The following is a 12,181-nucleotide window of genomic DNA, read 5'->3' on the forward strand; positions in this document are numbered from 1 at the left end:
AAGCTTCTGTGGAGATGCCCCACCATTGTTACATTTACTTGAGTATGGAGCATGAAAGTGGATTGTCCGTTACGTTTCTTCTGAGTGGAATGGTTCCTAGGCAGATGTGTATACAGAAGTCTTGTTCTGAATCTTCTGCTTTGTTAATTCATTGGTGTTTGTATTGGGTTATGATTCTTTTAAGTAATACAATATACCTAGCATATTCCAGAACCTGATTTTACATTCCTTTGTATTCTTTATGTTAACTTGAGTATCCAAAAGGCAAGTCACCTGCGTTTTCTCCTGAGATGAAGGATAAACTTTTCTTGAAACTGAAACAGTAGGAAACCTTCTTGATGGAGAACAGCAGCAGTTATTAAATTTATGTACTCTTATGTGTTCACTGCGTGTCTGCTGGATCAATTTCTGATCTTCACATCAGAATTTGTATTGAATTACATTTTGTACTAGTTCTTTATTACACATCTTTATCCATTCCTGTTATCTTTAACTCATGCTGTTGGTATGAATTACAGCAAGTTTTCTAACCACCTTTATTCACAGACAATAGATCAATATCAGCTGCTGTAATGAAGATGTTTCATGTGCCTTATGTTTCTTTTTTACCCATAGTATATTCCTCAAGGAGCTGGAAAAATATGAACAGTTACCGGAAGACGTTGGACACTGCTTCGTCACATGGGTAATGAAGTCAAACTTACGTTTAGAAGTAACAAGGGAGATAGGAAGCATGAAGGGGTGGATTCTTGCTCTCAGGTCCCTTTTTAATTTGTAAAATTTTTAAAAGTACCTCTTCCTTCAAATTTGAGTAAAAATGTGTGTATCTTTAACTGGGAAAAAAAAAGAAGGCACTGCTGTCAGATGCCAATGCTTAGCTGCTCTTGAAGTTATGCAAGTTGCCAAACCTGTGTTCAGGTTTGGTTTGGTATCTTTGTCTTAGCTACAAGTAATTTACTTTCACATATGTTGCTATTGTTTTCAGTCTTACTTGCCTGATGTATTTCCTTATGCTGCCAGTTTGAACGGGAAAATAATTCTGTATAGTATAATTTCTTGAGAGAGTGATATGCTCTCCGATAACTGTGTAAAAACTAATTGAGACAGAAATCATGCTCTCTGATAACCTGTGTAAATTTGCATTTTGTTCTGCAGGCAGACAAATTCCAAATGTACGTTACTTACTGTAAAAATAAGCCAGATTCTACCCAGCTGATATTGGAACATGCAGGAGCATACTTTGATGTAAGTACTATGTGTCCATCTTTAAAAGTATGCCTTGGCAGTTTGAATCATGTACTTGCAGTTATGCTGAGTGCCTAATTTCTTAAGAAAATGCAAGTTTCCTGGTACTAATGCTGCAATTTAGTGTCAGCTTAAGAAAATCAATCATATATCTCACATGGTTAACTTATATTACTCTGTTGGTCACATAAAGCTGACAAATCAAATGTAAAAAGTTGCTGTCGCATATCAGAGTAGTTCAGAACTGGAAGCAGGTTCAGGCAGCAACAGCTGAGACATGAATCTTCAGCTCTCACAAGCACATTCTGCAAATCTTAGCATTTTGATGTGCTTAGTTTGCATTGTATGTAATGAAGGTGGAAATCTGTGTTAAATTTGTTGGAGCACCTTTAAATTGTAATCGAATGTAGCAGTAATTCAGTTGACTGGCATTGTTCAGAGCTGCTAAAGCACCCACCTTGCTCATTCAGTTCCTAGGTTACTTGGTCTACATGTAATATTCCGCTTAAGAAAGGACCAAAAGGTAGCAGCTGTTTTGAGGTTTTAGGGAACTGCACTAGCTGGGGAATTTCGGCCATGCTGAAGGAATTTGTGCATTTGCTGGGGTGCTTTGGTTGAACGTGCATTTACAGATGATTCAATTACAGTGCTCTCTACCCCTTTTTGCTTCCTGCTCCACTGTGCTGAGCCACCAGCTGTGTAGTGACACCACAAATTTTTTTAGAATTGTTTGTAGAAGTAGAGGGAAGGACATAATAAAAAACAAACAAACCACAAATCCCTGAAGCTCTTGGGGTTAATTTCAAAAATCTATCACTGCGGAGATGGGGATTCTAAACATTGTAAGGTAAAGCCTTTCTGTGAAGCCTCTGTTAAGTTTTCAGTGCTTGAAGAAGAGCAGATAAGTTACAGGAAATCGGGCAGATGTGACAAAAAAATTTCAAATAAAATTTAGTAAATACTATTTTAAACAAAGGGTTCTGATAAAACTATATTAGGAATATGTTCTTGCTACCACCTCCTTTGATCCCTCTGTCTTAACTGGCGTATCCAGAGCTCTCCATCCCCTAATCCACTGAAGTGGATTAGAAGTGTGAAGACCTAATTCTATGCACAGGTAACTTCAAGAGCTTCCATTGTCCACCACTGGACCATGTGCAAATGTCGTGTGTATCCCATCTTGGGAATTTCTGATACTGTAATCATGGTTAGAAAGCACATAGCTGCGGTGCATAACTTGCTGTTTGAAATTGTGTGGTTAAAATATAGCTGATACTGTGATAAATGGCAAACACTGGCCATGAAGTTCAACCATGATCAGTACTTGAAATCTGTAATTATCCCATCTAATTATCATCTAATTCTGTTTTCCTCCTTTAGCTTTGTGGAGGTCATTCTTTTTTTGTTTGTAAGTGGCTGCGTTCTTTTTAAGTGTTTGGTAACTGTTTTCCTTTAGTTAGAAAATGTTACTTCGTGCTCCCCCTTGTGGGGGAAAATGCTTTCTGTGACTATTAACTGTTAAACTGGCAGGTGATGCTAAGAAACCTCAACCTCAGCCTTCCTGTGATAGTCCTGGCTGTTCCCCAGAACACTGAAGTTTGTTTTCCTTTCTCTCTTGCGAATAACAAAAGAAATACAGATTTTAATTTTTAAAAAAAGTCATTGCCACGTGTTCGATATCCCTAATCGTTGCTAGTTGTATTTAGGTTTGTTGAAATGCTTCACAGGTACCCTTGGAGGTAATAATCTTTTGCTTATACAAAGTGAGCAGGCAGATGCACAACATAACCATTTGCTGTGGCTGGAATATCTTGTCATCCTGTCTTTTTTTTATTTCTCCTTGCTAAAATAGAATTTGTAGTTAATGTATATTATTCATAGCCCTCAAAGCAGTCTATATCTGAGTGTTGGTGCTCACAGTCCTCAAATGTGTTTTTCATGTAGGAGATACAACAACGACATGGACTGGCCAACTCTATCTCCTCTTACCTTATCAAACCTGTCCAAAGGATAACAAAATATCAGCTTCTTTTAAAGGTCAGTATTAATTCAAAGTTCTTCATCTGATTCTGCTGTTCTTAAGAAGGCAAAGCTCTTGCTGAAATCAGGAGGGCTTTTTTCACTCTGCACTCTGAGACTACAGCATCCTGGGCAGCCTCAAATATTGCTGTGATATTTTTTAGGAGACCACTGAAAATGAAAGACAGCATAAATAAGCAACATTTTGTCCAGATTCCTGTAAATCAAAAAAGATACCTCTCTACTAATGTTTACTTAGAAAATGTAATTTGCATTTCCAGAGTGAAAAAGTAATTCATGGCTATATAGACAAACGCACTTCTGTAATGGTTTCTGCAACAAATTTTGGCAAGCCATTAGCTATGTTTACGGTATTAAGTACTGTAAAATATGTAACTTTTTTATATTTTTTTAATATTTACAACTATAATATATCTATAAAATATGAAAATATATATGTGTATATGTACACACACACTGAGTACCTGTAGAGCTGTTGCACAAACAGTTCTTACTTGTAACGTTGCCTGGAAATGTCAAGTAAATAGTAGCTGTTAAAATAAACAAAACTTTTGGAAACCTGTAGTTAGAGCTTTCACTCAGTGGGCAGATACCTTTTTGACTGAGCAGCAGTGTTCTTGAACTGTGCTGGGTCTCTGTTAGGTGGCATTGCTTGTTTTGTAACAGCTGCCTACGAAAGCACTGTAACTGATCTGTGTCTCCCCTTTCTACTTGAGAACTGCCATGGATGATTGTTTTTAAAATTTCTGAAAAACGTTGCAGGCTATTGCAGGTCAAGTTGGATGGAAACAAGTCTGTCATTTTTAACCAAAACATATTGTCTGTTCTCACCTTGCAAAAGGGTGGAACTTGATTAAGTTACAACTTACAGAAAGACTCTAGGCTGTGCTGTTTCAGAATTTTTTGGGTATTGATTGCAAGAATTATTTTTTAAAAATCTAAATATGCCTTAGCCGATACATTATTGAAGTGATGGGACAGATCAGTTTCACCAGTCTTTGCAGAGCCAGATGGCTTTGCTGCATAGTAAAATGGATTTATGTGGTAGTTGCTGGGTTTTCGTTTTCTTTTTTTTTTCTCTCCTATAAGAAAAGAGATGTAAAACATGTAAAGATGGAGAGTCCAAAACTTGAATGGTGGCTGAAACATTTTACAGTTCTAGAAGTTCTGCTTATTTTTCCAAATGGTATTGAAGCTGCTCATCTTCTGTGCCTCCTGGAGGATATTTAGTTACACTCACTTTTCTGTGGAGTTGTCATGCAAAATTTAAGTGTGATGATGTAGTGGTTTTCTGTGATGGTGGTATTGGCAGTTAAATAAAAATAGTGTAATGATGATAATAGTAGGAATCACCTGGCTTTCTCTTTAAAAAGGAAAAGGGAATTTAACCTGAGGGAATGAATTAAGTGGGCCTTTTGGATAATGGAAGGAACATAATATGCCCTTTTGGTTACATAAGTTACATTTTATCTTGATGCTGTTCAAATGCTCAAAGGATGTGAGGGAATTTGAGTATCAGCTCAGGTGCTGTTATGTTAATATCTGTGGGATGTTGAATGGGCAGGGAACTTCATCGCCCTAAATTCCACTACAACGTTTCAGCATATTCCATTCTCGAACTTCTGTCCATTAGTTAATGCTTGTTTGTATTCAAAAGTTGTGTCTGTAGGATGCTTTTAACTGTGTGAACACAGAATAGAGTAATTCATTGAATACTTGAAATGAAACAATGTAAATCCTCCGATCAGCAGTAGTACAGAGCAGGTCTTTGGTGCAGTGGAGCAAAGATTGACATGGGGGGGGCAGCTCTTTTGTGCTGTCTGCTTTCCACCATCTTCATGACTTGGCAGCTGTGTTGTTCTGGGTGTTGATGTAGCACTGCATCTGATAGCTGTCTCTCTGCTTATCAGAAAAAATCTTGTCCTTAATCTACCTTTTAAAGATTTCTTATTATGCAGATGATCTTGTTTAAATTAGAGGTGGTTAACTGAAAGCTTGGGCTGGTCCCTGAAGAGCTCATGATAAATACAAAGTATGCTGTCATGTCACTGGCAGAGTAAGAAGTTCAAAAAGATTTTACGTGCCAAAAATGATTCTTTGCTTGTTAGAAGTAGTATTTGGTTGTCTATCATATTAGTGTAGAAATACATGATAGAGAGTACTCATGTCTGCTTGTCTTTTGCAGGAGCTGCTCACGTGCTGTGAAGAAGGTAAAGGTGAGATTAAGGATGGCCTGGAGGTGATGCTTAGTGTGCCAAAGCGAGCCAATGATGCCATGCACCTCAGCATGCTGGAAGGTAGGATTCAAACTGGCTTTCCGATTCAGCCATATGCTGTAGGTTAACTTTGTTTAATAACTTTTTATATTGCTGTATGTTGAGAAGATCTGAAGAATGGGAACATTTTCTTATCTCTGTGTTTGTATTTTATATACCTTTTATTTGGAGGTATATAAAATGCAAACTTATTTAGGAAAACGAATTGTGACAGACAGCTGGACAGTTTTGTTAATTTTTCAAATGTTCTTTCATCCTGATCTATAGCTCTGCCACTGCAGGTTTGAAAAATACGTAGGCTAACAAAGTTTTCCACTACTCACCTAAAATGTAATAGGTGAATGGTCAGATACAATAGCTTCGGCTACATTTTCCAACCAGTATCCTTGGCTTCTTTATATGAGGAGCATAAGTGTATTAGAGGTGATTTTGCTGATTTATATATCAAATAATTGCCTCCAAGAAGTTTGTCGTTTTCACATCTGTTTGCTGCCTGTTCCATAACAGACTTCTGGTTGAAATGAGATGTCTATTCTGGCAGTAAAATGTCAGCATAAGCCAATTTAGCCTGAGCCTTAGCCAGAATAGCATAATCATGTTCATGGCAGACAGTGGAGGTTGGATGTAATTGCTTCTATGTGCTTAGAACAACTTTCTGCCAAAATCTGTTTTGTAATTGGCACATTATCATGTATGATGGTGCCATCATACATTTAGTAATAAAGGTGTTTTTCTTTGGCATTTAAATTTTTTGAGATAAAAGCAGAGCTGCCTTACCTTGCAGCTGCTGAATAAAGACTTATAGGTGCTTTTAGTCAATATTCCTTTTCCTCCTCTCTGCCTTCTAGTAGTAAAATGGAGCTTGTCATGGAATTTCCAGTATCATGCAAGTTACTATAAAAATCATCTTGGTTTGACATGTGATCCTTGATCATGTGAATGCTCAAAATCACCTTCCTTCCCTGATTTTAAACAATAGCAATGCTGGTCAGTTTGCAGGATCAGTTCCAAATGCTTTGTTCAGGAGATGGTGTTAGTATAAATGCTGACCAGCATTGGTAATAATCTTTTAACACTGGGAGTGTGACTCTGGAGAATATCCTAATCTTTTACATAAGTTGGTTTTATAACAAATCATGTGTGTATCACTGAGTCATCCCATGTTAGACAAAAAATAGTGAGTGAGCACATTTCCTCTTTATGTCTCTGGAGGATTTTGAATGAACATCCTGATGCGGCTTGCCTCTGATGCTTTCCATACTGTTGCCCTGTTTAGAACAGTGAGAACTGTTGTTTTCTTGAGAACGATGGTGCTCTTCTGTTCAGAGAATATTGGCAAGCAGTATGTATTTAAAATGCAGTTTAATACCACTCAGAAGAGTATGGTAGACTAATGTCTGTTATCCTGCAACTCTAAAGCTGTGTATTAAACTGGGAGAACACTGTACCACTATAATGGAAGTAAAATTGTTGATATTCTCAGTCTTCATCTTTACATTATGTCTCAAGATAAGTAATCCAGCTGCTTATTTCTTTATTGTGGATCAGTGTTGGAGTGACTCAATGGCAGGCTGATCACATGTCAACAGCTCCAGGCTGCCATCTTTTTTCATCCTCTATTGGAACATGTTTGCGTGCTCATTGCATACGTGGTAGGGAGGGTGTACCACCAGAAAAGGTGGCACTTGGGAGCTTGCCGAAGTCAGAACAACCTGATGTGCTCTCTGTGTCCTTGCAAGTTGCTCACTTTCTACAGTCGCAGAAAGCTTATAAGGGAAATCATTTTCATCACGGAAGAGGTTACCAGAAGCTGACATAGAGAGATCTGATATTTGTTGGTGAAATACTGCCAGAAGAGTTGATAAACTTCTTAACAGTTGGATCTCTAAACGTAGACATAGACTTGAGCTACAGTTACATGTAGAATATTGCAATGTTGAAATCAAGTCTTGCTTTTAGTATTGCTTCCTTGGAATCCCATCTTTTGCAAGCTGTATTTGGAAAAAAAAAATCAGATCGCTTAATAAACAGAAGCTGTGCTTTTTAATTTCCTCATATTATCAACTTTTCATGGTGAACCTTTCCTCTCCCTGGGTTTTTAGGCTTTGATGAAAATATAGAATCTCAGGGAGAGCTCATCCTTCAAGAATCCTTCCAAGTGTGGGACCCCAAAACTCTAATTCGAAAGGGAAGAGAGAGGCACCTTTTCCTTTTTGAGATGTCCTTGGTTTTCAGTAAAGAAGTAAAGGACTCCAGTGGAAGGAGCAAGTACATTTACAAGAGTAAACTGTTCGTAAGTATGGGAGAACAAGTGATCATATTTAAAAAAATTGTCTAGATTAGACTGTGACTAAGCTCAGATGATTTAAATGTGCCTGAAGAACTTGAACAACTATTATAGTGCACTGACAGAACAGCCTTGGAATGTGTAGACTGAATCTTATAAGGTTGCTGCTTTGTCATGCTTCTGAGGAGAAAGAGTAGGCTGAAAGCAACTACTGAAGGCTACATGTCAATCTTGGTGTGTCAGGACAAAGGAAAATCAAGACTGGACTGGACTGATTTTGTGTTAACTGTGTGTGTGATTGCTGGTTCTTTAAGGCTCGTTTGTATAAAGCAGAAGGATAGAAGGAGTTGACAAGCTGCCTTCATCTTGCTTGTTTACTATTGCTGTTGTAGTAATATCCATGTTAAGGATTCATTTTGGTGGATATTCTGCACATCCTGATCTGGAAAGGCAAGAATTCCACTTGTTACGGAAAAGTTCATTCCAGAATGTCTACTGAGACTAGTAGTCTTACAATAATATTTTGTAAATAAAATGATATCTTTTATGGTCTACTGAAAGGATGTAAAGATGGAAATGTTTTTCTCCCCATTTAAAAAAAAAAAATCCGCTCTTTCTTTCCTTGTCTGTAGCTTGTATGCTTTACAAAATGTGACCCGGGAATTCATATGCTTCCCTTCCTGTCTCATTGGATGGCTTTGGTGAGAGCAGTATTCACACTCCATAAATTTAGGTAGCCAAGTGAGAAGACAGCCTCCCATGGCTTGCTCTGCATCTGTTGGAGGGAAGATTAGCTTTTCTTCTAGACAGTTTAGAACAAGTACTTGAAATTACTTCTCAGAATCACGCTCTAAAAGACATTATTCTTCTGTTGATCCTATTGGGATATATGACTAAGTCTAGATGGTATAAATACTGAGCCTTTTCTCCCTGCTTCAGCTCCTTTTCCTTCATTCTTTTCCCCCTTCCCACCTCTGTGTCCAGACTGGTAAAGCAGGTTGGTTCAAAAAAACTCTTTTTTTTCCTATCTTACTTTGCATATTCTGTCACTTCATTTCCAACACTTGCTCTCCTTCCTGATATAAGGTAGCTAGCAGGTAACACAGCTGCAGCTGTTTTGTTGATCACACCTTTCTTTGGTGCTCTCAAGAACTTGAAATACAAAAAACTTCTGGTGTACTGGAGGGTAACATCAGCTGCCAAGGCATTATGTGGTAGGGGAGACAGAGCTGAAAAATGGGTCCTGTAAGCTTGTCGTGTCAGTTCCTCTGGCAAGAATTTAGTAATAGCCTTGGGTCCTAGAGAAGTTGCTGGAAATCATTGTGCCTCATGTTTAAAATACAAGCCTATCTTTTTGTCTTCATATTCTATTTGGCAAAATATCCTGTAGTGCAGCTTACTATTATAGCAATTCTTAAGTTTGATCTGTAGAAAAGGCATTCATACAGATGTTGAAAGCATGCGTGTTGATTTGAGCTAAAGATCCTTTTTGCACATTATCCTGTCTCCTGCCTCTGGAAGGTGGTGTTACAAAAGTGAGGTCCTTCACTTTACTTCGGGCATGATGACCATCATGGTTTCTCCAGCACAGGATACTCAATGGCATGACTTGTTTTAGTGGAAGAATGTGTTAATGAACTCCTTTGGCAAGAGATAAAGTGTCCAAAAGCAAATGCCTAAGGAGGGCTATGGGAACAAGGCAAGCAGGTGTTACTTTGCCAGAATACTCTCCCAGTCACCAGTAACTGGAAGTTCAGGGGCTTCCTCACCTGAATGTGGTTTCTATGCATTCGATAACCCGCAATGGATTTCTCTTCTGTGAGCTGGTCCTTGGACCTCATGCAGACTTTTAGCATTTACAGCGTCCTCTGGAAAAGAGTTGTATTGGTCAACTACATATTGGGCACAGGCCAACCTCCATGTGTTGGGTTTTGAACCTGACTCCCTCCCACTGGTTTCACTTGATGCCTACCAGTATTGAAAGGGACAGTGAACAACGTATGTCAGCTTTGCCACTCCTTACTGTACAGACCTCTACTCCATTGCCCCTCAGTTGCCCCTTGTAAAATTAATAATATTCACAAGTGTATCAAGACTTCTAAATTTACTAGGCTTTAAAAAATAAACAATGTTAAAAACTGTACTATCTTGCCCATTCAGACTTTATATTGGGCAGTGCAGTAGGGTATATTTTCTTTGAGTTACATAATGTAATGTTGGATTAAGTATTTTACGAGCTTTTTAACACATATAGGAGTTGTTGGTGAGTCAAGTTTAAAACGCATCAAAGACTTTTAAGTATTTCAATGAAGAAGAGTCCATTTTACCAAAAAAAGATGACAAAGCTGAAAGGGTGGATATGTTGGGTTGGGGTTTTTTTTAGGAGGGAAAAAACCCCAAAACAAAACAAGTTGGCATCCAAGTGAGACAAGAAAAAATTACCTTTACTCAGGTAATGTGTATCCAACATCTCTTGTAATAAGCTGTGTAAACATCTCTTGTAATAAGCTGTGTATGTGCTAGTGGTGATGCGTATGAGGGGAAAAATACAGCTTCTAATAATACAAGAATGCTTAGCAGCTGTCTTTTGGAGTGAGGGTTCTTCTGGTTTGAGCTATATTTCTTCGTCTGTAATTTTTTTTGGAGCAGAGCCTATATGAATTGTTTAACTGGAAGCCAATTCACATGATTGAGATGTTGTTCCAGTTGGAAAGTGAAAACATTTTGGATGATAATTAGCTATTAAGGTCTGACATTAGAACATTAACAATCAGTCTTTGGGAATGTAGTTGTCCCACAAAATTCTCCAGGGAAACTGCATTTCTGAATTATTTCATCTGTTTCAGAGGGAAGGAAACACACTAGGAAAGGCTCTTGGCAGAAAAGAGATCACAGTTTTAGAAGGTATCAAGAGAATTCTTAAGCATATCTTATCCGAGAGAAGACATAAAAATCAATAAGTAATGAGTGTTCCCTGAGGGAAACCAACAAGGAGAGAAGCCAACACTTATTTTTTACCAAGCACCTTCTTTTAGAGTTATGAGGCTTTTATTGTCAAGTCAAAAATGTAAAATAAGCAATTTGGTATTTCAGATTATAAATGCTATTGTTTATTGTTACTTTACAGGAAAAAGTGTTTAGCTTGAAGTTCTTCCTTTTTTGAAGAAACCCCACCACTGCCACCAAAATAAAGGATTCTTTCTATCACAGGAGTTAGACTTAAGCTTCTGAAAGTAAAAAAGCTCTTTAAATAGCAGAGCTCAATTACTTAGAATATCAGCATCCCTTTGTGGCTTCTGAGAAGAAAATGCAGTGTCGTCCTAACATTTTTCTTGATTCCAGACTTCTGAACTGGGTGTCACAGAACATGTAGAAGGAGATCCCTGCAAGTTTGCTCTATGGGCTGGAAGGACACCAACTTCAGACAACAAAATTGTTCTCAAGGTAATTTTAGCAGATGTGCTTGTACAGTCTATACTCAGTCTTGTAGTTGTTGTTCATACTTGTTGGGAAGGCAACAAGTGATGACTTTTCCTGCTTTGAGAGGGACAGCTGCCAACAGATAATTTTCCTTTGCGTACAAAGGATGTGATGTATACCTAACTCACATGGCTTGACAGCAGAGGGGTATCTGTGTGGTCTACTGAAGGATCAAACAAACTTGCTTTCACAAACAGGAGTAGGAAGAGGTTTGATCCCATGGACTTCTATAGCTTGAAGACTTCAGCCACTAGCTGACTGCAACTGATGTGCCACAGACAAATCATGGCATAGAATCATGGAATAGTTTGGGTTGGAAGGTCATCTAGTCCAAATACCAATGTTCAAGGTGTTATTACTGGAATTCTTTAAGTAAGTCAATCCACCCTGTCTCGCATGAGATGCATGCAGGGTTTTAGCCTTCAAGTTATGAAAGAGGAATCTGAATCTAAAATAAAATGTTTTTAAATGAACAATATTAATAATGTTGAGAAGTGTAAAGTAGTGTTGGTGATTCAAAATGAAGACAATTAGCTTGAATTTCCTTTTCTCTGTTCAAGTTTTTAAAAATGATTCACAAAGTCATTATTTATGCCTTCCTCTTCATGTTTATTAGCTGACTGTGTTTGTGGATCTTCTCAGCTATAGTAGTCCATTGTTGGGGTTTTGTTTCTTTTGCTTACCAAAGGCATCCAGTATAGAGAACAAACAGGACTGGATCAAACACATCCGGGAAGTGATACAAGAAAGGACCATTCATCTGAAAGGAGCATTGAAAGAGCCAATTCACATCCCCAAAACCGCACCAACAACAAAACAAAAAGGAAGAAGGTAAGTAGTATTTAGTATAATC

General features: G+C 38.0%; 1 protein-coding gene across 1 annotated transcript in view; it reads left to right on the top strand.

Annotated features, from left to right (window-relative positions):
- TRIO (trio Rho guanine nucleotide exchange factor) overlaps positions 1-12,181 on the top strand; it is a 183,943-nt gene that overhangs the window by 92,428 nt on the left and 79,334 nt on the right. Inside the window, exons 26-32 of the mRNA XM_009325001.1 lie at positions 616-685; positions 1,156-1,245; positions 3,190-3,282; positions 5,471-5,582; positions 7,664-7,854; positions 11,191-11,292; positions 12,017-12,159. Coding sequence (XP_009323276.1) covers positions 616-685; positions 1,156-1,245; positions 3,190-3,282; positions 5,471-5,582; positions 7,664-7,854; positions 11,191-11,292; positions 12,017-12,159 — 801 coding nt within the window. The remainder of the gene's footprint in view (positions 1-615; positions 686-1,155; positions 1,246-3,189; positions 3,283-5,470; positions 5,583-7,663; positions 7,855-11,190; positions 11,293-12,016; positions 12,160-12,181) is intronic.

The sequence above is a fragment of the Pygoscelis adeliae genome, unplaced genomic scaffold, assembly GCF_000699105.1.
Source record: "Pygoscelis adeliae isolate BGI_AS28 unplaced genomic scaffold, ASM69910v1 Scaffold86, whole genome shotgun sequence".
Classification (NCBI taxonomy): domain Eukaryota; kingdom Metazoa; phylum Chordata; class Aves; order Sphenisciformes; family Spheniscidae; genus Pygoscelis; species Pygoscelis adeliae.